Source organism: Cryptococcus depauperatus, chromosome 5, assembly GCF_001720195.1.
Source record: "Cryptococcus depauperatus CBS 7841 chromosome 5, complete sequence".
NCBI classification, from domain to species: Eukaryota; Fungi; Basidiomycota; class Tremellomycetes; order Tremellales; family Cryptococcaceae; genus Cryptococcus; species Cryptococcus depauperatus.
In genome coordinates this window covers 651,910-673,494 of record NC_089472.1, presented here as the reverse complement: position 1 = coordinate 673,494, position 21,585 = coordinate 651,910, and the positions used below count along the sequence as shown (strand labels likewise).

Here is a 21,585-nt window from a genome sequence, read left to right as displayed (position 1 = left end):
AATCGGCATATGTCGGAATTTTTTTCTTTCGGCTTTTTCATTTCTTTTTCATTTTTTTTCTTCTTCTTTTCAACTCTTCATCGCAAAAATGAGCGATACGCAGCTCGGCGTCACTGTACGCATCCCATCGCCAACTACAGAGGGTACGGTTCCCCCTTCTACACCGAATACCATTACGCTCTTTCCAAGTGACTCGGAGACGATTCAAGACATCAAATTGTTGATCAACGACTGGCATGGGGCTTATTGGCTGGGTCCATATTCATTGAGGTTGCCAGTGATAGATGGCACTGAAACCAATGCTGAGGCTCAAATTAGGCCTGGAGAAAGGTTGAACGAGTGGGCCGAGATTGGACAAGTCTTTTCCAACTATAACGAGAGAATACTTGAGGCAGTATGTGAACCATACGGCGAGTTTTCAGCGAGACAACAGGTCCTACGACTAGCCGAATTGGTGCTGCCATCAGGCGCGCTTGCCAACCCTGTTGCTCTCCTCCCAGGCGCTACCATCTTTGACTCTGTCCGGGATGAAGCTATGGCTAAGCATGCCTTTTCAGAGTGGAAGGAGTGGGAGAACGTCTCCTTGGGCGAGCTTCCTGTCTCAAGTGACCCCGTCCAAGCATCTGACTGCCTCAAATCCATTCAGCTCTCTCCGTTCAACCCACCTCCACCTCATCTCGCCCAAAGGGGACATCAACTCTACCTCTCTGTGGCTATACTTGAGGGTGATGTGATTACTCTCATCTGTACCACTAGAGGTTGGTATGTGAGCAAGTCTAACGTAAATGTCTTTGATCCGTCTCCAAAGAGCGGCGTGTATCACTCTCTTATTGATCTGTTGCACTCAATTTCGCCAAAATTTTCTTTGGCTCTAGCAAAGCTGCCTCCTTTTCAGTTCCCTACAGACCCAATCACAACCACCCAAATTCCACAATGTCAACCTGCCTATCCCTTCCTCGTACCTGCTCCTCCTCTACCGTCGGCTAATCCTCTCCGTACACAGCTAGCCTTGCTTCATACTGGAGCATGGAGTGCAGACTCTGGGGAAGGTGCTCGAGATTGGAATGAAGAAATTCAAGGGATTCGAGAGTTGCCAAGGTCAAAGGTGGATCGCCAGGACGATGATGAGAGTGTGAGGCATGGCGTAGAGGAAAGAGTCTTCCGGGAAAAAATGTTACAAAAGGTTTTTGCAGAATTCGACCAAGCCGCTATCCGTGCTGTTCAGTCTGTCCAGGTGAGCTTTGACTCGTAAAGCATAGCCAACAATCATAGCGTGGTGACATTCCTCCCATCAATCCTTCGGAGCCACCTTCGTCTCATATGTACCTCTTGTCAAATATTTTTGTTACTCCTGCGACCCTCGACTCGCTTTCTACTTTAACTCATCTTGGCGGAGATGATGCTGTACGTCCTTCCCACGGCAAAGACGCCCAAGGCGTGAAATTACTAAATAAATTGGATGTTGCTGGCGTTTATATGCTAGGTCATACGGTCGTTGAGTGGGCTGGCAAACGATGGGTCTGTCAAAGCGTATTGCCAGGCATTTTCTCCAACAAAGATGAAGTTGGCGAAGCCAAACCTGACATTGAGGACAATGAGAAGAAGGAAGATTGGGTGGATGTACAAAAGTCTCCTAAAACTTCTACCTCTGCCACTATCAGCAGCGACGAGGATTTACCGTCCAATCCCATGATGACTTACGGCCAAGACTCTGAGTCACCTTCTCTTATTCATTGGGATCAAACTACTCACTATCTCTTCTCCCTTCTTGCTCCTGGCCTTAAGCTGGCCCCTCATAAAGTACCCGACGGCCAAGGCAGAGACAAGGAATTTTACGCTTCAGCCGAAGTCAAAGGCCTTAAAGGACAAGATGGTCGGCGATACATCCTTGATGCTCAAAGGCTGATGTGTGTCGACGTTGAGTTTTTGGAGAAGGACATAGAGACCTGTACCGTCCTTAACACGCAAGGGAATGTTGGCCAAAAGTATCCACACAGGTTCGTTCTTCTCCGGCCAGAATTAATTGAACTTTTCTGGGAGAGCGAATTGAAGCGATGGGCTCGAAATGTTGCTAAAAACGCCAAGGAGATCAAAACGGAAGCCGGGGGTGTTGAAAAAGACACTAGAGGTGAACTGGCCGAAACCGAAGTTGCGCTTGGAGATGACATCAAATCAAAGCATACTTTTCCTGCCGATGCTGAGCACAATTCTCCTGCGTTAATAGAAGCAGCAACCCAACGCGAATCTTCCGATACACCCCTTGACCTCTCTCTTGTCGGCTCGCTCAAAGACTTCAAGTTGCTCTTCAATCCTGATGCATTCGTCGAGACTATCGATCCTGCCAAGCCTGGCACTATTCAAGTTCGAGTCTCAGACGAATCTGATCCTACTATTAAGGCCGTTCGAGATGCTTCAATTTATTTGCGTGAATTAGCGATCCCCCAATTCGTTCTGGATTCTGTCACCAATGGTTCAACAACGCTCATGGACGGTGAAGCATTGAGCAAGACAATGCACCTGCGAGGTATCAACATGAGATATTTGGGCTATGTCGCCAAGACTATTGAGGCATTCAGCAAGGGTGAGGATGGTGAGAATAAAATTGTTGGAGCTTTGCGAGTTTTACTTGTAAGCTCATTTACATTCAATTGTGTTCGACGCTAAATATAGAATTGCAGAGATTGGTCAAACGGGAAATGGTTTTACGAGCGTCTAAACATATTCTCCGTTCTCTCCTCTATCCGCTTCAACTAGATCAAGCACCCGCCGCTATTTCACATTTCCTCAACTGTTTGTTAGGAGCTGAAATTGACCCTCACCCTGTAGCCGAGTGGATCCCGTTGCAGTTATCTTCTATAGATGAACCGAAGCCAGAGTATGTGAGTTTCTCGCCTGAAGGATTGAGGGAGAAAATCAGGAAAGAAGTCGAAGTAAGATTTAGATGGTCTTTAAACAATGAAGATGTGATTGGCTTGGAGAAAAAACAGCTTTTGAGAGAGCTTGCTTTGCGCACAGGATTTCAGCTTGTCAAACGCAACTACATCTTCGACCCCCAATTAAAGCCCACTTTTACTCCTGCTGCCGCCCTTACTAGTACTGAGAAAAAGGACAAAAAGAACAAAAGGGGTGAAGAGAGAAAGAAGGAAAGAACGAGAGTGTTTGAGAGTGATGATGTGTTGGCATTAATCCCTATCATTAAGAGCACTGCGCCGTCTGTAAGTCTTACCACATGCACAATTGCGCGCTGACGTTCGATAAGGTTACCATCGCTGAAGAGATTCTCGATGCTGCACGCACAACTATCCACCGCGGCTCGTTCGATGCTGGGCTTGAATTCATGCTCGAAGCTATCCAACTTTATGAGAATATACACTCCGTTTTACACCCTTCTGTTGCTGCAGTGTACAACTCGTATTCCAACACTGTTCATCAGATTGCCCGTCTTAAAATTCAGCAGCTTGCTCAGCAGGAAAATGCTGATCCCGAACAGCCACTAGGTGTCGATGTGGGCACCGCACTCAAGTTACAAAGGCAAGCTGTTGTTGTCGCCGAGAGGACTTGTGGCGTATGGCACACAGATACCGCACAGTACTACTTTAATCTTGCCATGCTTGAAAATTTAGAGGGCAACACACAGCAAGCATTGAAATACTTTAGACACGTTTTGAGGATGTGGGATGTCATTCACGGGCCAGAACACCCTGAGATCGCCACAATCCTTGTATGTTCACTTGTCTTTGTGGCGAGCTTGGCTTACGACCTTATAGAACAATGTCGGGATCATTCTACAGACGATGAATGACCCTCACGCTCTTGAAATTCAAACACAAGCGCACCGGTTAACGCTTTCCCTTTTCGGCTTGTCTCATATTGCCACCGCTCAATCCCATAGTCAACTCGTGCAAGCCCAGTTTCTCGCTTCAAATCACTCTGCTGCCTTATCATCGGCTAAAGAAGCTCTTACCATCTTTTCTGCTCGTCTTGGGGACGAAGACTCTCAGACCAAGGATGCCAAGAAGAATGTTGAGCTTCTGGAGGCTGTGGTAGCCAACCAAGAGATGAAAAAGGAAAGAGAGGAAGCCATTAAGAAGGAAGCAAACGACAGGCTCAAAGCCGCTCGAGATAGGCTTGGAGCACGAGGTTCTACTGGAAGTACAGGTGCAGGTGCAAGACGACTCGGTACAAGCTCGCAGCAGCAACAGCAAACACTAAATATTACCCCACAGGCTCTTGCTGCTCTTGCCAAAGCGGCTCAGGCCGCCCAAACTCAAGGAGGTGATCAAGGAGAATCTAGTGCTCAAAATTCTAATCCCATAGTGGCGGCTGCTGCTGCTCAGGCTGCTGCTGTTGTTCGAGCGGCCGGAATTGATCTTACCAATCTTTCTAAACTCAATATCTCTCCGCCAAGTAACACTGGCAATGTCGAAGAAAACGTTCAGACTGGAGAACTCGGAACGCAGAGTGTAGAGGAACTCGTCAAGTACATTCAGGGTTCATCTGTAAGGCCAGGCGCTGGCGGGACGAGAAGGGGCAAGAATACTTTAAGGGGAAAGAGAAGGACAGGCGCAAAACGTTGAAAAGATTATGCTCGTGAGTGGAGAAAACACCGACTTGGAATACATCCTGGACAGATTATGGGGAATAAAGACAAGATCTTAAAGCAAAACAAGATAAAAAGAAAAGAAAAAATAGAAATTCATAGCATACAACATTTGCATTGTCAACACCACATTTGCATCTTTTTCTCCTTTCAAAAGATACAAACAAACACTACTCAGTAGAATGCAGTCTCGCTTATACCTTTTTGCTCTGGACATTAAGACGAACTCTTTTAAGAGACATATACACACTTCATTACAACAATTCCTATGAACTTTTGTCTGTAGAGCTGTCTCTAATCTTTCTAAATTTTCCTAGGCAAAGACGGGCAAGAGGAGCAAATTTTCAGATCATTATGAGGAATCAATACTGCATTAAGTCTGACGTTTTTCTGACAACAGCCTCTCAGACGATAGAGAGATACATACTCCGTTGGAAACATCCTTGAACTGTCAGATATTTTGATTTTTCTATTCCAAATCCTCAAACCTACATACCAAAAATAGAAAAACACAAGGAACACAAGTTGGGTTTGAATTACAAAATTCCAAACGTTTAAAACTCATCAAGAGAAACAGCATAAGCCATCAAATTAGTAATTTTTAATAACATAAACAAACGAAAAGGTGATCAACATCTTAACTACTATTTCTACTCAGTTCCATTAGTATTTTTTTTTTTTTATAAATAATGTTTAGATCAATTTATACAAGAACATACTCAAAAGTGTCATGAATATTAGCAATAATTAATATCCACGCTCTGTACCAAAAGGTCACAATAATGCAATCTACGTTGCATTATTATTTATTGGCTATATTCCATGTCGTAATTCCAAGGCTATGACAATTTTTTTCCATCCATATCATCATTGTGTCTTGGGGCTTTGAAGGGAAGGCCTTGGTATTCGATGCAGCTTTGTTATAAGAAATATGTAACTAGAATAAACGAAGACAGCTATTTAGTTTTATTCTCTAGAAATCTATCAACAACAGCCCTTCCTTAGATCTTCCGGTTTTCTGCGATGGTCATTCAGCTGTATCACTTCCTCAGCATACACAATGTCCTGATCTTCCCTCTTCATCATCCTGACACTTTGCCTGAATCGCCAATCCCATCGGAGCCTTGTGTACTTGTACCAGCGTCATTGTCTAGCATAAAATCAAGACCAAGGTCCGTAAAAAGCGCTGCTAATGAAGACCCTAAGGAAGAAATGGCTGCCGAGGAGGTCAGCGGCTGGGTCAGTGGCAGACCGAAACCCATAATGACGAATGGGGATTGGAGACAGGAATGGGATTCTCGTACGTAGGCCTGGCATGTCCAAGATTGGACGCAGAAACGCTCTGATATACCGCAGAATGCCAGATATTATGTTTAATAATGCCTTGTTTCAAAGCAACAAGTTCATTTTGCCATATTATATGCGTGAATGTTTGTAAATAAGTGGACATAAAAGGTGGAGGTAACGGGTGGAGGTGTGAACGTAGGTCTGATAGTGACGTGGCATAAATTCGCCACAAAGGTTTTCATGCAATCCCGTTGTCAAACTCCGACCCTGAGAAATGTCTATTTCTTCGTGTGTGCTCTTTCTTATTTCTCTTTTGTTTTTATCTTTTAGTTTTCCATCTTCTTTCATTCAAAACTGCGTACAACCCGTTGAAAGCATCTTCCCGCCTCTGGTGCTAGCCTCTAACAACAACCCCCGTGCAACATACGCCATTACATAATTATTACTCTGCTACAATCCAAGATGTTCTTCTCCGCTTAAATACCAATTCTTCGTTAGAAGAAAACAGTTGTCTACATTCAGGACAATCACTTTGTGTTCAACCCCATCTTAATACTTTACCTCTTACTCAGAATCTCACCGAACCTTCTCAGGTTCTTTTTACATCTGCCCATCATGGCTTCCCAAACTCCCATTTCCCAAGCGATACAGCAGTCAGAACCACGTCTCTTTCCGTGCTATCACGCCCGGTGTCAGCTTTCAATTCAACTGATAACATAATCAACAATCCTCTGTCCAAGGACATTAAATCAAGTACTCAGAGTACCAATCAGTAAGCGCTGTCACTTGAGCGTGGGCTATTCTCTGATCGTATTTTAGATCTCTTCCGCTTCCTACACGACTTCCTCCCATTCCTACAAGTCGCCGCTCATCGGAGCCTAATCTCAACCAAAAGGCGACATATTCTCGTCACCCGAGTATTCCCTGTACTCTGGACCTAAACGCGCTCAGCGTCATTCAACAATTCACAGATTTGCCTCAAACACTCACTGAGAACAATCTAGTCACTAAAGCAGCCATGTCCTGCATTGAAGATATTGATTGGGATCAGTTTTTAGTGGATGCGGACCTTGGCGACAAGGGTGTGTTGTCTTTCATCATTTCGCTCTTCTTGCTAATGTGTATTAGCCATTGTTTCGTCCGCATCTTCTGCTATTTCCTCATCTGTTTCTACCGAATCTAGCCAGTCCGTTGCACTCGATCCTGCCTTTTCACAGGACCAAACTGAATCTCAGATAAGCTTGGGCTTTGGATTTGCAGGTTTTTGTGCCTCGCCCACGGGCATCACACATCGTTTGGAAAACATGTCTTGCCAGACTGATCAGATCAACAATTCGCCTGACATTATGCAAGGAGAATTATCTTGTGGTCTTTTCGCCGGTTTTGACATTTCTCCAACATTTCAATCGTTTATTTCAGCTCCCGTTTCTACATCAGTTTCGGAAGATAATGCAGAATTGGTGGCAGCTATTTCTTCCCTCGTTTCTGCTTCTTCTTCTGTTGAGCCCACTCAACTCACCCTTTCTCCTTCCTCGTCTATCATCGAAACTCCCCCTCTTGTCGCTGCTCAACTTAAAGATAGCTTGAAACGAAAGGCAAGCGACAGTTGTGGCGATGATGTTGCGTCTGCCCCAAAGCGACGCGGACGTCCTCCTGGGACCGGCAAGCCCAAGTCTCTTGTCACGAAACCGCAACCACCATCATTCAAAACCACTCCTTCTCCAATATCTAGCACCACCTCTCTCTTTTCCGAAGATGGATCGCCTGCTGTTCGCTGCACCATTACTGGTAAGCCCTCAACCGACCGCCCCAAGTCAGTGGTGCCTGCCAAGTTTTTGAAGGATGGTACTGCTCAATCTATTTTGGGGATGTCTATCCCTCAGATCAACTCTTATCCTACTTTTTCTGCTCTTCTTGCCGATGTTCATCCTTCTTTCTTACCGGCGGCCCGTGAGTTTGGGGAGAAAATTAGCGACAACCGCGACAAGGCCAAGGATGCAGCCAAAAAATCTAGGGATGAAAGGCGGGTAAAGATTGAAAGGGCTGAATATCTCGAAAAGAGATGTGAAGAGCTTGAGAGCAAGATTGAGAGGATGATGGGGCTTTTGGTTGGCCTTGTAGAAAAGGGTCTTATTGGGAAGAACGATGTTGTGGGTCTTGCCGCCTAAACAGTCCGTCTTAACCCTTTGGTTGGTTCAAGCAACAAGTGGATGCCCTCAGCACTTGATGAGCGGTAATCTTGTGGACTGGTGACTGAAGTCATTTTTTCATTCTTTTCGATTTTATACTTTTGTTTAATGATCATTTCCTCCCTTCCACCCTCTACTTTATGTCACATTTATACAATTTGTCCCTTCGTCCCTATCGTCCCGTCGCTCTTTCACTCATTGTCTGGTATTGTTTATTTATTTTACGTATCTGATTGTTTCCATTGTAGAGTATGCGACTGAAGAGATTATGCAAAGCAAATAATTGGAATTTAGCATTGGTCTATTATTGTATCTAGAATAATGTCAAGTAATCAAAGACGGTGTTTGCTAAACAATTCAGGCGCTTCATGGCATGAATCGTGGTCCAAATTTTGATGACTCTGGCCCTCTCTGCTCTGCAATCGTACGGTTACAAACTGGAAAGATATGGAAGTTCGTTGCTGTCTCTCTCTGAAAGCTGTTCAGGCGAGTAAGTCAGAGAGCAGATGGGATCGATACGTTTCGTGGTCTGTTTGTTGACTATATTGGAGCCATTCTTGTGTATTAGCCTGAGTTTTTCTACTTCTTTAATTTCATCAAGATCCATCGACTCCTTGTCTCCCATCTCAATTCTTATATATTCACATAGCATGGAGTGATACATATATTGTTCATAAGCATGCGATGCCTGCGTTCCGTCCATGAATTCCCTTGTTGCTTGTGTCGCTTCCTTGTATCTCAATGAATCGGTTGCTTTTTCAGATAGATATTGTTGTATAGGTATCTTCCCGATTTTCTCCTCGTCCGTATAGACCCGTCTAGAAGCTTCCGTGATCCATTCACCAAGGCATTCATTTGCTGCAAAGGCATAATCCAAATCATTAAGCGTTGGGTTTTCATCTCTCCTACCTTTTTCATAGAATCCAAACAATTTTTCGGTATTGTCATATCAATCCCATAAAATGTCACTTCATTATTTTGGTAAGGTACCATTTCTATACCATCAGAAGCCATCTCCTGGAGTATGCTGAGATGCGAGTTGGCAGACGATTGATTTGGTCAACTGTTAAGATATACCGCATAGCGTCTTCTCTGGATTGTGCTATTACTTCTTTGGCTAATGTATGATTCAATTTCAGCCATTCGAGGTAGTCCGGTGTGTTTGTTGGCCTCTGTCCTTCATCTTTATAAAGCTCTTGATCAGTTTCAGACTGGTCTAAGAGATAGCTTAGTTTCGTCTGCGTCATGGTGGTTGCAAGTATAACCTAGGCGTCGACAGATATCCTGTTGGGGTCAAGGATATTATAGTTGATGAGAAGCAGAAGAAATATGACCTCCGAGCAACATGAAGGTATCAGGAACAGCTGTTGAACAATTCCATCATGCATAAACTTACCTTAAACCTTACCGCAGGGCGGACTTGTCTATCTCGGGACAGAAATGGATAACGAACAACGGAAGATAAAGCGTTGTTGAACCTTTTCCATTCAAAATTCGCTTATAAATTGGCTGTTTTGTCTGTCGGAGCATCGCCTGAAAGGTCTTGACTCTTCTTTGCTTTGTTGTTATGGGCAGCGGGTGAACTCTTGTCTTGACTTTGGATTGGTCTTATGAATCTGGAAGAGCTGCTTTTCGCCAGGCGAATTGAATTCACAGATTTTTGCGGTGTCCTGGCAGTATGCGTTGAAAAAGACTGCACTGGGATCGCTTGCAGCTTTTGTACATCACTTTCGCATGCCACAGGAATTATACCCGATTGGTCTCTCGGTTTCTCTCTGGTGTGCTGAAAACATCTTCAAGAGGTTCCCAAACCACAGCAGGGGGAACACCACATCGTGATAGATGAATGGAGAGACAAGCCACTTCCCACAGCCGTTATTTTGGGACAAGTGTTTTTACACATTTGATTCTTGACGGAATTTTATAGAGAAAGACTTGTCTCTTCCACCAAAACCATCTTTTGCCTGCTATCTCTGTTCAAGTTGCTTTTCATTGTGCAGGGTTGTGCTCAGCCTTCTTTTATTCTTTTTTCTCCTTCTGGTTCTTGGAGGCTAGTTGTAATGGTCTATGCTATACATTTTCAGTACCTCAACTGGATAACCTTACATATTTCTTGTACTTGGAAAATAAGAAACGATAATAAACATTACAAAAAGAAAAAGAAAAAAGAAAAAAGATTCTACAAGAAAAAGGCGGAGGATGCCGCCGGTAGTTTAGTTAGCCGACACTTAACCTAGACGTGAATAATTTTCAACTTGTTTTTATTAATCTTCTACATTTATCTTTATTTAAACCTACGAAAAAGACTTTGGCAAGATGTTGGAGTACATATACATATGTCGCCACGGATTTCGGTGAGTTTCTCTTGATTTCAGAAGGTATCAAGAGAGTACGAAGAGAGTATGACGAGAGGACTCTGGACAAAGGCTAAAGCTAGTGTTGTTGCAGGTCGAATTGGGTGGATCCAAGTATAAAGACAGGTCCGACAGGAATGAATAGAGATCCACCGGTAAATACCTATGTTTCTGGATAGGAAAATCATTGACTTGAGACGGCCTATTGACTATTCGCTTGACTCTATTCCACCTCATCGTGACAGCTCGCCGTCCATGGTCTCGACCAGGCTAAACATCTCGCAGATTTTCTAGCGTCTCATGATTCTACGCAGCCGTATCCGCGCCCAGAGATCATCTTTAGCTCTCCATTTTATCGCTGTATTCAGACAGCCTTATCTAGTGCAGAGGCTTTGGGTTTGATTCTGGAGGAACCTCAAGATGGCAAGAAATCAAAGAAGGGCATACATCTAGAACATGGGTTAGGAGAGTGGTATTCTCCAGTTCGTTCTGGGACTGGTTTGCACCCTCGTCCAGCACAACCTATCAAGCTGATTCCTCTCTTTCCATCCGGATCGATCAACCCTTCCTATACCTCGACTGTCTACCCCTCTCGAAAGGGAGAGACTTTAAAGAGTCTTCATGAGAGAGCAGAAATCTTTGTGGATGCCTTCATCTCGCGAGTCGAAGGAGAGTGGCCAGAGGTCAAGTGTGTTGTCATTTTTTCACATGCCGCGAGTCTGATTGCTATTGGGAGAGCCGTACGTTTTCCATCGTCTATCTTAGATCATGATGAATGTTGACAAAAATTATCCTCAAAGCTAACGGGCAACCGAGACTTGGAAGTCTTAGCTGGCTGTGCGACGACATCTTTATATGAACGCAAGCTTCTTGGGTCTAGATTTCAGTTTGACTATCCATCGCCGTCTTCTTCAGCTCTTTTAGATTCTTTACCGCCATGTGGTACTGGCCAATGGGCGATGGTCTATTCTGGACGGCATGATTATCTGCCGTCTGGATTTGAGAGAGATTGGTCATTTGCAGATGCAGTACTTGATTCAAATGGAGAGGTAATTGCCGACAACGGCGACGGTGACGGTCACTGTGAGGAAGAATGGGAAGAGGGGCTGGCAAAAGGTATGGAAGTATGGCTAAGGTCGGCAAGGCAAACAGGGGAGGAAAAGATTGGAATTGATGATAGGGATTATCCAAGGGAGTCAAAGATCTGAGGTATTTGTGGAATATGCTCAACGACAACCTCAAATAATGACAAGCTGCATGGACAGAGGGTATAAAACAGTTGATTCTTGAAGACTATTTTACTCCAACCCTCATTCAGTTAGACTATTACGAGATAATCTTTGATGAAATTTATGGCCCAGACTATTGACTGACAAAAGTTATGGCCAGAAAAGAACACCATTTCAGAAAGATTATGATCACTACAACACTCTCCTTGGTCAACGACTTAATGTTATTTCTTCAACGATCGTCTACTCTCACGTCAAGATTCACAACTTTCTTCCAAAATATCATGATATCTTTAAACTTTATTAGCAGTGTTGCGATACTTATGCAATTGTAATGAATTTGACTATATCTCTTTGAACCACAGAATGTCTACTTGCCATTGAACTGTGAGAGACTATACACACAGTATCAAACACTGACTGTGTCAGGTTGAAATCTTAACACTTGGTCTCAAGCCTAGGATCACGCGTACTAATAGTAGATGGGCGCTACCAATAGTCATGGACCACGATTGAGAAGCTAGTTTTTTTTCTATAGGAAGCGTGCTTTGGAATTGAGGTTTCATAGAAGATACTCTAGAATGTTAGCGGTGCCATAGCATGAGATCAAAACTTGAGTTGAAAAACAGTTAGCAAGGTTGCAAGTAAATTGGCAGGAGGACAGCTGTTAGTACCCTTGTTTTATCAACATATGAGCTTATGCAGTTCCAGTCCAACATCAATGCTGCTTCTTGCTATGATAGGTAGAACCAATGTGAGGTTTTTTTTGATACTCACAAGTTGACTGTAAAATGGAATGAGAGGAGTGGGTGATCGGATTCACAACGTAAGTACCCACTGTGATGATGAACAGTACACCATATCGCAATGAACTAACCAATATCGAATCGCACTAATTCTGTTTTTCAATATTTCAAATTTACTGGTCTTGCGGATTTGTGAATCCTTATCCTGATTGTTCTCCAAACAGATGAAAGATAAGATCAAACCTCTGACATCGTTGCCGAAGGTATGCACCGGCCAGTCTGTTGCCCTTATCGTTATGTGATCATCGTGCATGACTCCAACTCGGCCCAAATCAACTTGCTAGAGTAAAAAAACCTAGTAGCCGAACTGAACAAGCTTGGCATCTTCTGGAACAGAAGCTGTTGCCTTGGCACGAAGCTTAAGGGCAGCTTGCTATACGAAAAGTCAGCAAAGGGAGAATGCCAATAACAGATCAACGCACTTTGCGCTCAAAGTAAGCCTGACCCTTGACCTTCCTCTTCTCCTCGAGCCTGTCAACAACATCCTTGTAGTTCCATCCAACCTCAGCACTAATCCTCTTGAGAGTGCAGAACTTCCTTCCAGGCTTCAACCTAAGAACTCTAAGGGCAGCAGGAACAACAACCCTCTTGACCTTATCCTGAGCAGGGGGAACACCTTCATAAAGTTCGAGCCGTTCAAGGGCGGCAGCGCCTCGGCTAGTCTTGTGAGGAACCATACCGCGGACAGCCTTGTAAAGGATACGAGAAGGAGCACGGAAGTGGAAGGGACCAGACTTCTTGGGGTTGACAATGTGTCGCTCTAAATTATACTTCAGCTTTATGCTCAGCAGTTGACAGATTAATACTCACTGTGCAAGTAGTTGTGGTACTTGATCTTGTTCCTAAAGAAAGAACCGGAAACGTTGATCTCTTCACATCGGACGACGGTGACCTTTTGGCCAGATAGAATCTTTATAGATTGAGTCAGCATATCCACTTGTAAGATCCCCGATCTTTCGATTCTTCCTGTAGCTAATCGCGCTCTGAGCCAGCCGTTCCCTTTACACTTTTGCATCTTCCACGCCCCACATTTCCCTCTGTATACCGACCGAAATCTCAATCTAAACGCTTCACAAAACCCAAAACTACACTGACCTGCTTGGCGATGATAGATGCAAGTCGACCGAGAAGATGGCCTTTGCTGTCAATGACAATAGGCTGGGCGGAGAAGGAAGACATCTGTGGCACACAGAAATGAATGGTTGAGTAATTGCAGTATTGATGAATTCGAGGTTTTCAACAACGGAGAATCAGGCGCAACGCAGCAACACTTGGTCAGCCTAGCTTGTTGAATAGTTACAAGTTGTACAAACCTTGATAGCCCTTTTTAAAAAATTCTTGATGCTTGAAAAGTCAAAAACTTGCCAACTCATCAAAGAAAACTCTCCACCACCACACCAGGGAGAGGATAGGAGAGACTACAGTGAGCGGAATCAAATATCGGAGAAGTGAGGCGATTTGCGCGTAGTTGGAGGCTTATCTCCGATATGATCGACCAAGTATTCATCTCTGTCCGCCTCGGAGTAAATGCACAAGATATAGATGCTATTGAATTTTCTCTGTTCGGCTATGTAAAGATAAATGACAGAATTCTAGGTTCGCCTGCCTATGATACTGACCATCTCAAGGCTCGTCTACCTTGGCCATCTTCCTTTTGTCTCGTTTACATCTACCGCTTCTCTTGCAAACGTCGTCCTCTCAATTAGTCTCGTCAGAAGACATCGTGTCGGTAAGGACCTCGGTCTCTCAGTGCTCTTAGAGTTCACATCGTATGAATAAATCCTTTTGTTATAGTATCTATAATGCCAGTCAATTCTGAAAAAGAACCGTTAGGTAATCAAAGTTTAGCAAGGTTGTAAAAGGATTACATGACTTGAACAGTCTTGGTATATACACCTTAAAGACTGAGGAAAATGGCCTATCCATCCTTGCATCAACCCACCAAATAGCGTCTCACGCTCAGAACGCAGGGCATAATTACGACAATTACAATGTTATCTATCAACATCTTCTCTCCCAGCTCTGACTATCAGGCTTCGTAATCCTTCTCAAGATTCTGAATACCGTCGATCGTCCAACAATCCGCCAACGTCCAAAAGCATCTATTGCTTCCACTCGTGGCGAGCGGATTCCATCGGTGAGTTGATTTCTATTCCCTTTCTAGATGAATAAGACGCAAACAGAGATGTACCGCGCTTGCTCGTATCCAAGAAAAATCGCAGAAGGCGTTAGGCTTCGATGCCAAATGATCAAACTGCAGAGTATGTGGGTGACTGATTCACAGAGCAACCCAAGAAAAGGCAGTCACTGATACAGATTTTGAATTGAAGTGGCACCCATTGTAGAAGCCTCAGCTTGGGTGAGTTGGCTCGATCAACCCGAATCGATTAAATGACCTGCTTGAAGAGGGATATAATCATGCAAAGGTTATGCACAATTTCAAGTAAATTTTGAGAATAGATAGAACTTTGATAAATGATTAAATAAACCGTGTCGGTGGAGGCCGATCTCTATATAATTCGCTTTCTTATCCCTCAAGTTCGCGTCTCCAATTTTCAAACTACTCATATTTCTTCCATTCAAACTTTTTCTGATTATACTTTTTACCTTTAAATCTTACCCTACAAACTAGAAAGCAGTATATGCGCGCTCGAGTTGCAGCGTAGAGATAGGTCGCTTCCGAAATGCCGGGTGAACAATCTGCGGCGTCGCCTGTCTCGTTAGATGAGCAGCCAGTCTTGCCTGGTATGGGCATAGAGTTCCACTCGCCTAACCCGCTTCTCACAGCTCCTAACGGCGGCCCAATTCGATCCGACCCTGGGCAGCAAAGCGAATCTCAGTCTGATGAGCAACATCGAGAAGGAAGGAATATGGCTGAGGAAAATAACAGCAACTGGCCCGGTGTCTCTTCTCTCTTTCCGTCTTTGCTCGGTAGTTTGTCATCTCCACCACGATCACGCTCCCTCTCACCACACCCCAGCACTGCTGTCGCTGACAACGCTTTTGCAAGTTCATCGGCCATTGGCTACCAATGGAAAGAGCCCCGTGGGAGGGTGATTAACCCTGGCAAGGACACTGTAGAAAAGTGCGAAGACTATCTGCACTTCTCTCCCTTTTCGAATAAGATCAATCTGTATGACCCACCGCACTTGCGTGCAAATTCTGTCCACTACAAAGAACAAGCAGAGTCTCAGTCATATCGCCTCCTAACCGGGAAGGAAATCAACCATGTTTCTACACCTACAGTGCATCCAGCTAAAGTCTCGTATACGGATAGCGTGGGGTATTGGCTAGGAATGTACTTTGTATTAAATCTCGGGTTGACGCTCTTTAACAAATTTGTGCTCGTCAGCTTTCCGTTTCCTTATGTGCGTTTCTTTCTTCTCGGTGCATCACCTCTGATGCGCTTTGCAGACTTTGACTGGTTTGCATGCTCTCTCAGGGTGTGCGGGGTGTTATATCGCCCTGGAGAGAGGAGTCTTTGTACGTATCTAGACACACTCTTTTGACTTGGCTTACTGTGCTTGTACCAGACTCCATCACATCTCACGCAAAAAGAAAACATCATTCTTGCTGCGTTTTCTATACTCTACACGATTAACATTGCCGTCTCAAATTTATCGCTGCAGCTGGTGACTGTACCGGTGCGTCGTCAACTTTTTCTTCTTGGAACCGGCTGATGGATGGATGTAGTTTCATCAAGTCGTTCGCGCCTCTACTCCGCTCTTTGCAATTTTAATTTCCACCGTTTTCCTTGGCTCCAGTTTTAGCTTTATAAAGCTCATTTCTTTGCTTCCTGTAGTGGCTGGTGTAGGATTTGCGTATGTCAAACATGGGTGTTTTTTGGCAAAGCTAATGAAAGTTAGGACTTATGGGGATTATTATTTTACTGCTTGGGGCCTAGTCTTGACCTTGCTTGGCACATTTTTGGCAGCTTTGAAGACTGTGGTCACCAATTTAATACAAACAGGCGGTGGCGGCCGTCTAAAACTTGTGTGTTTGACTATCCATCTTTTTTTATGTTTCAAAAGCTAACACTGAAACAGCACCCTCTTGACCTTCTTATGCGTATGTCTCCACTAGCTTTCATTCAATGTACCATCTTTTCTATCTTGACTGGTGAACTTTCTCGAGTTCAAGCATTTGGCGCTACCCAGATGACGAGCGGCAAGGCTGTTGCACTCTTAGTAAATGGAATAATCGCATGTGGCCTGAATATTGTTAGCTTCACCGCCAATAAGAAGGCAGGTGCTTTAACAATGACAGTTAGCGCCAAGTAAGCTATTAACATCTTTGTAAAGCGATAACAGCTCATGAAAATGGCAGTTGTAAGCAAGTCCTGACGATTGCTTTGGCGGTTATTTTATTCAACATCCCAATCACCCCAACAAATGGTATCGGCATTGCCCTCACTCTCATTGGTGGTGTACGTGTTTTTCCGTCACTCGCGCAAAGATATACTGATTTGTGTTTTAGGGATGGTATGGCTATGTGGAATATCAAGAAAAGAAGAAAAAGACAAAGGTCTTGGAACGGTCATAGCTTTTATCTTTTATTCTCCACTTTATCTTCTTGCCATATTAAAATCTTTTCAGATTGACATGAAAGACGTATAAAGGAATCGCAAATGTAGAGTTTGTATTACAAATAGAGTGGATCTTTTGGATATGAAAATGTCGGGCACATCTTGGTGTATATACATAGATGGTGCTTAAATGTCCGAAATTTCGTTTATCTAATCTTTTGGGTTATGAGGGTTTTTCAATTTTTCTGTTGCCTGCCCGATCATCTGGTCGGCATGGCCTGAAGTGTCTTGTAGTCACATCAGCCATGAAAAGCAAGATCTGGTAACTCCCAATAGAACCTGAGAAGTTACTAGGACTTGTTGATCATAGCTCCCAGAAAATCAATGTTAAATAGCTGCCATCTTCTATTCCAGTTGGACAATTCTCGACGAAGCTTTACCTCGTACCAAAGCCTTGAGGTTCAAGGTTCAAAGACATAATCCATCTATGACAATAACTCAGAGAAAGAAGAGTATGCTGATGATGATATTCAATACGTTTGTCATATTGTATTCGTGAATATCCAAAATACCCTATATACACTTTAATCACAAGCTGTTATGGTATATTACGCTTACCTTGTCTACTCTTGAAAATAAACAGGGTCTGGAATGATCGCCCGAGTGATATCAAACTAATCTATATCTGTATGGCAGGCAGCCAAGTTAAAGAGCCTACATTTTGTTCAATATCTGGATCATGTAAAAGGACTGAAATCATTCAGAAGTTTGGAAGGTGGTGTCGCTCTGAGTATTTTATCAGTGAGGCTGAAAGTAATTTCTACTTTGTCGGACTATTCCCTGCTGAATACTGTTCATCACGACAAGCACCATATTCCATAGTAGTTATCTTGAAGCTTCTGTCTGCGTTAAATGACAAAAATCGCAAGACGCTGTGCATCAGGTTCTAACGCTTCCTTTCAGCAGTATAAGCACCTAGGAGATGGAGCTGATCAATATGAAAACCCTGCCTCCCCCAACTCAGCAATGTGATATGGTAGAAGATAAGAGAAGCCAACACGAAACTTTTTTCAGTAATACTTAGACCTTTGCTCTCCGGACATGGAATTGTTCGTGGAAGTACTAGATGGTCTCTGGATCAATATGTAGTCAGGCCCTTCGGGTCTGAAGTTTCACCGCAAAATCCTTGTTGCTCGCTGACAGGTTTTCCATCCACTAATCATTTAATTAACCGATATTCCTCAATTTCATTCAGTTGATATTCATTATTGTAAGGTGAGGATCCTGGCATTCAGCCTGCTTCATACCTGTTAGGTGTGCCCAAGCACGTTGACTCCTATTTGGTGACAAGATTATCAAACATAAACCATTCAAGCAAGGCCAACTTGTGGCTAAGAGATAATTCGATAAAGCTGATCAAGGATAATTTGAGGTCAGAACCAGAGAGTTTCCTCAGTATTTTCTTCAAGCTAGACTCTCGAAACTAAAGATTTAAGCAAACACGTCGAATCTATACAAAACCTTCGTGCGGCTGTATGTTTAGCCATGGCTCTCCTGCCAGTGACAAAGCTACACTAACATCTCGAGTCTTGACTGACAGTCTATTTCCTAAGTCATGGAACAATTCAAGTGTTCTCAAGAGCCTAAAGAAGAGAATTAGTAGTTAAACTTTGCGAGTCTGATATTATTATCTGAAAGGGACGTTTTGACTTTTAGTGGACCGATAGTAAAATCTTCGCGACTAAATCGGTCTTAAGATATTAAACTCCGAAAACGGAATCAAAACGGAATCAAATTATCTAGCTCCACACTGTGTGCCCTTGCTCGTCATATCAAATCGACTTCTTTCTTTCTTTTCTTTTCTTTCAAGCCACGCTTTTCAAACACAATTATTCAAGTAAGTCTTATGGCTCTATGGGATACTACAGATTATGGGATTCTACGATGGGAGAAGAAGTTGGTAAACACTGAGGCGCCTTTGTTCTTTTCTTTTGGTGGATGACCTTTCGGAAGCTGAAGCCTGTAAACCCAATGTTTCATTCTCGAACTCATCTTTGATTTTCTATCCACTTTTCAAATGAACTGACACTGCGTTAGCATGCGTGAGAAGTGGCGTAAGAAGAGAATGAGGAAACTTAGGAGGAAGAGGAGAAAGATGAGAGCTAGATCCAAGTACGTTCATCTGTCGTTGTGTTTGCCTAGTTTCTAACTCGCTTCAAGGTAAACAATTCTCCTTGGCTTCTCAGCCGACAATGTCAAGCGCGAGTTTGATGTCACGAGAATGGGGTTTGTGGGGAGATGGAAAGGGCTGTCTTAGCATGAATGTGTGCAAAGAACCCAGCAGCATTGCTTTATCGCTTAAATGATTGCTAAGCTTACTGATACCTTGAGCTATTGATGACCTGTCAATTCTGTCTTGAAACTATCAATTTGGACGGCATTTGTCAAATTGAAAGGCAAGGCTGAGACGAACGCTCTCAGAAGTCTTTGCTGTTCAAATTAAAATATGTTTCAACTCTTGGCTCTTTTGAAGTAACGTTGTTATTTCATAGTGACGAAACAAAAGGTGTGGTAATGACCTAAAGCTTCGAGTAAGGTTGGCTGTTTTCGAGGCGAATACGATAAGAGCATGTCTTCCTGTCACGGCATTGCATCCCAACTTTTCAAGGGTGGATTCGTTGTGAATGAGTGTTGCGAGAGACTTGTTGCTGTAGACCTAAACGTGACAGGGATGCGGATGATGGTGGAGGTTCAAAGTATACAATTTTGAATAACACGATTTCAATCTTCAACTATTGTCCTTTTCCATTCCTCTTTTTATTAGTTTGTTTATATCTTACAATAAATATTTCTTTCCTCTACTCTTCGGTCTGCTCAAAGAATTGGTCAAGTTTGTTGTAGATAGCTCTTTACTTAATTACTTTAAATACTGACTTTCTCAGAATACTTAAAAAATGATTGAGGTATATAGCAATCATCCGCCAATGAAGCCTATGATCTAACGCATTGTAGGTTCCAGATTTCAAGAGACGTAAACCCAACTCCGTCGTTGGTAGTGCGCTCAAGAAAGTCAGGAAGCCTGCACCCGATCCCAACTATGAGAAAGGGTTGGAGTATTGGGATGGCATTGAGGCCAGTGTAGATGGTGTCTTGGGAGGATTTGGAACTGGAGTATGTGCGAGGCGAATTGCTCGGGCTGAAGCCATTCAACGACTTGACTAATGTCTGAATTGTGATCGCTGTATTAGCCCGTCCCGCATATCGAACAATTGTCTTCCCGTCTTCTCCTTCTCTCGATGTTGCCATCTCTGTCGCCTTTTTCCAATCCTCTTTGTCCTTCTATCGCTCCATTAACACCTCCTGCTCATCGTCGTGTCGCTTTGGACGTCGGGGCTGGCATTGGCCGAGTGACCAGGAACGTTCTGATACCTTTATTTGACGATGTCGTCCTTGTCGAGCCTGTGGAGAAGTTTGTTGGTGAAGCCTACCGTTCTGCAGTTTCTGGAGAATGGAGAGATTTGCCTATTCATGATCTTCCGCCTAAACCCTCCACGAAGACCGAGCTAGAGATGTGGAAAGAGCTTAAGCGCCGCTCCGACGAGGCAAAAATAGGTCGAGGGAAGAGAGTGAAATTCATCAAAAGAGAATTACAATCCCTCAATCCAAAGTCTCCTGCCGTAGGTGGAAAAGAGATTGGTCTTGTTGGTGAAAAGAGAGGCGGATATGGCGGTTTTGATGGTGAAGATGTACGATACGACGTGTACGTATATTCATCTTGTGGAGAGACTCAATGATTGACAGACGACTTTCATAAACAGAATATGGTGCCAATGGTGTCTCGGCCACATGAATCATCTAGATCTTGTCACTTTTCTTCGCCATGCAAAAGCTGCATTGAGGGATGACTGTGAGACATTTATCTTTGTCAAAGAAAACTGCTGCAACGATGCTCCGGGTGGAGTTGCGCATGAGTTTATAGACGAAGAAACTAGCAGTTTGACTAGATCAACTGCAAAATGGCTACAAGTCTTTGCCGACGCTGGCCTTGAGGTGGTGAAGGAGGTTGTGCAGGAAGGCATGCCTGAGTATTTATATGTGATCAAGGCGTGAGTATTCCGACATGGGTTTCTGACTAATACCGTTATAGTTGGGCTTTGAGATAGCAATCTAGAGGCAAATAAAAGAACACACCAACTTATTTTACCATCTCATGGTTTATGGATGGGATACCGTTCGCTTGAGTCATTATAGCCTCTTTCTTGTACACTCATTGTTGCATAGCCAGAATCTGTCATTGAAAACGAGCAGGAGTGTTTTTGCGAACATTGCGAGCATGGATATTGGGTTGCTTTTGACTACCTCGTACAATTATAATAAGATTACGGTCATTTACAAGGTGGATATTCACACATTTGTCTAAGAACGGCATTACCAAGGAAGACAACGGTCGCATGCTTATTGCTGTTGTGTTCTACGCATGACATTGCCAATGGCACATGTCTTTCTATCCAATCATCCGTAGCGGTCTTGTTCAACGATGAAGTTTTTCGCGAGATTTCTAGCGTTGCCGATAGAAGACAAAACATTAGCTGTCG

General features: G+C 43.6%; 6 protein-coding genes across 6 annotated transcripts; 5 read left to right on the top strand and 1 right to left on the bottom strand.

Annotated features, from left to right (window-relative positions):
• Nucleotides 1-88: 88 nt before the first annotated feature.
• Nucleotides 89-4,577, top strand: L203_104401 (uncharacterized protein; the record flags this gene model as incomplete). Its single annotated transcript, XM_066213788.1, has 5 exons — nt 89-1,228; nt 1,273-2,628; nt 2,679-3,215; nt 3,260-3,721; nt 3,768-4,577. The coding sequence occupies 5 exons, from the start codon at nt 89-91 to the stop codon at nt 4,575-4,577; spliced, it is 4,305 nt and encodes a 1,434-aa protein (XP_066069885.1).
• A 1,235-nt stretch (nt 4,578-5,812) lies between these two features.
• Nucleotides 5,813-8,055, top strand: L203_104400 (uncharacterized protein; the record flags this gene model as incomplete). Its single annotated transcript, XM_066213787.1, has 4 exons — nt 5,813-5,900; nt 6,410-6,659; nt 6,707-6,969; nt 7,016-8,055. The coding sequence occupies 4 exons, from the start codon at nt 5,813-5,815 to the stop codon at nt 8,053-8,055; spliced, it is 1,641 nt and encodes a 546-aa protein (XP_066069884.1).
• A 2,337-nt stretch (nt 8,056-10,392) lies between these two features.
• L203_104399 (uncharacterized protein) lies at nt 10,393-11,638 on the top strand (the record flags this gene model as incomplete). Its single annotated transcript, XM_066213786.1, has 4 exons — nt 10,393-10,430; nt 10,525-10,585; nt 10,676-11,170; nt 11,231-11,638. The coding sequence occupies 4 exons, from the start codon at nt 10,393-10,395 to the stop codon at nt 11,636-11,638; spliced, it is 1,002 nt and encodes a 333-aa protein (XP_066069883.1).
• Nucleotides 11,639-12,760: 1,122 nt separating this feature from the next.
• Nucleotides 12,761-13,838, bottom strand: L203_104398 (ribosomal protein L13; the record flags this gene model as incomplete). Its single annotated transcript, XM_066213785.1, has 5 exons — nt 12,761-12,838; nt 12,888-13,225; nt 13,276-13,375; nt 13,561-13,644; nt 13,779-13,838. The coding sequence occupies 5 exons, from the start codon at nt 13,836-13,838 to the stop codon at nt 12,761-12,763; spliced, it is 660 nt and encodes a 219-aa protein (XP_066069882.1).
• A 1,311-nt stretch (nt 13,839-15,149) lies between these two features.
• L203_104397 (uncharacterized protein) lies at nt 15,150-17,007 on the top strand (the record flags this gene model as incomplete). The annotated part of the gene is made up of 8 exons (XM_066213784.1): nt 15,150-15,833; nt 15,880-15,948; nt 15,999-16,109; nt 16,159-16,286; nt 16,332-16,458; nt 16,512-16,741; nt 16,792-16,891; nt 16,942-17,007. The coding sequence occupies 8 exons, from the start codon at nt 15,150-15,152 to the stop codon at nt 17,005-17,007; spliced, it is 1,515 nt and encodes a 504-aa protein (XP_066069881.1).
• Nucleotides 17,008-19,944: 2,937 nt separating this feature from the next.
• Nucleotides 19,945-21,100, top strand: L203_104396 (uncharacterized protein; the record flags this gene model as incomplete). Its single annotated transcript, XM_066213783.1, has 4 exons — nt 19,945-19,953; nt 20,003-20,161; nt 20,239-20,750; nt 20,809-21,100. 4 exons carry the CDS (start codon nt 19,945-19,947, stop codon nt 21,098-21,100), a joined length of 972 nt encoding a protein of 323 aa, XP_066069880.1.
• Nucleotides 21,101-21,585: the final 485 nt, after the last annotated feature.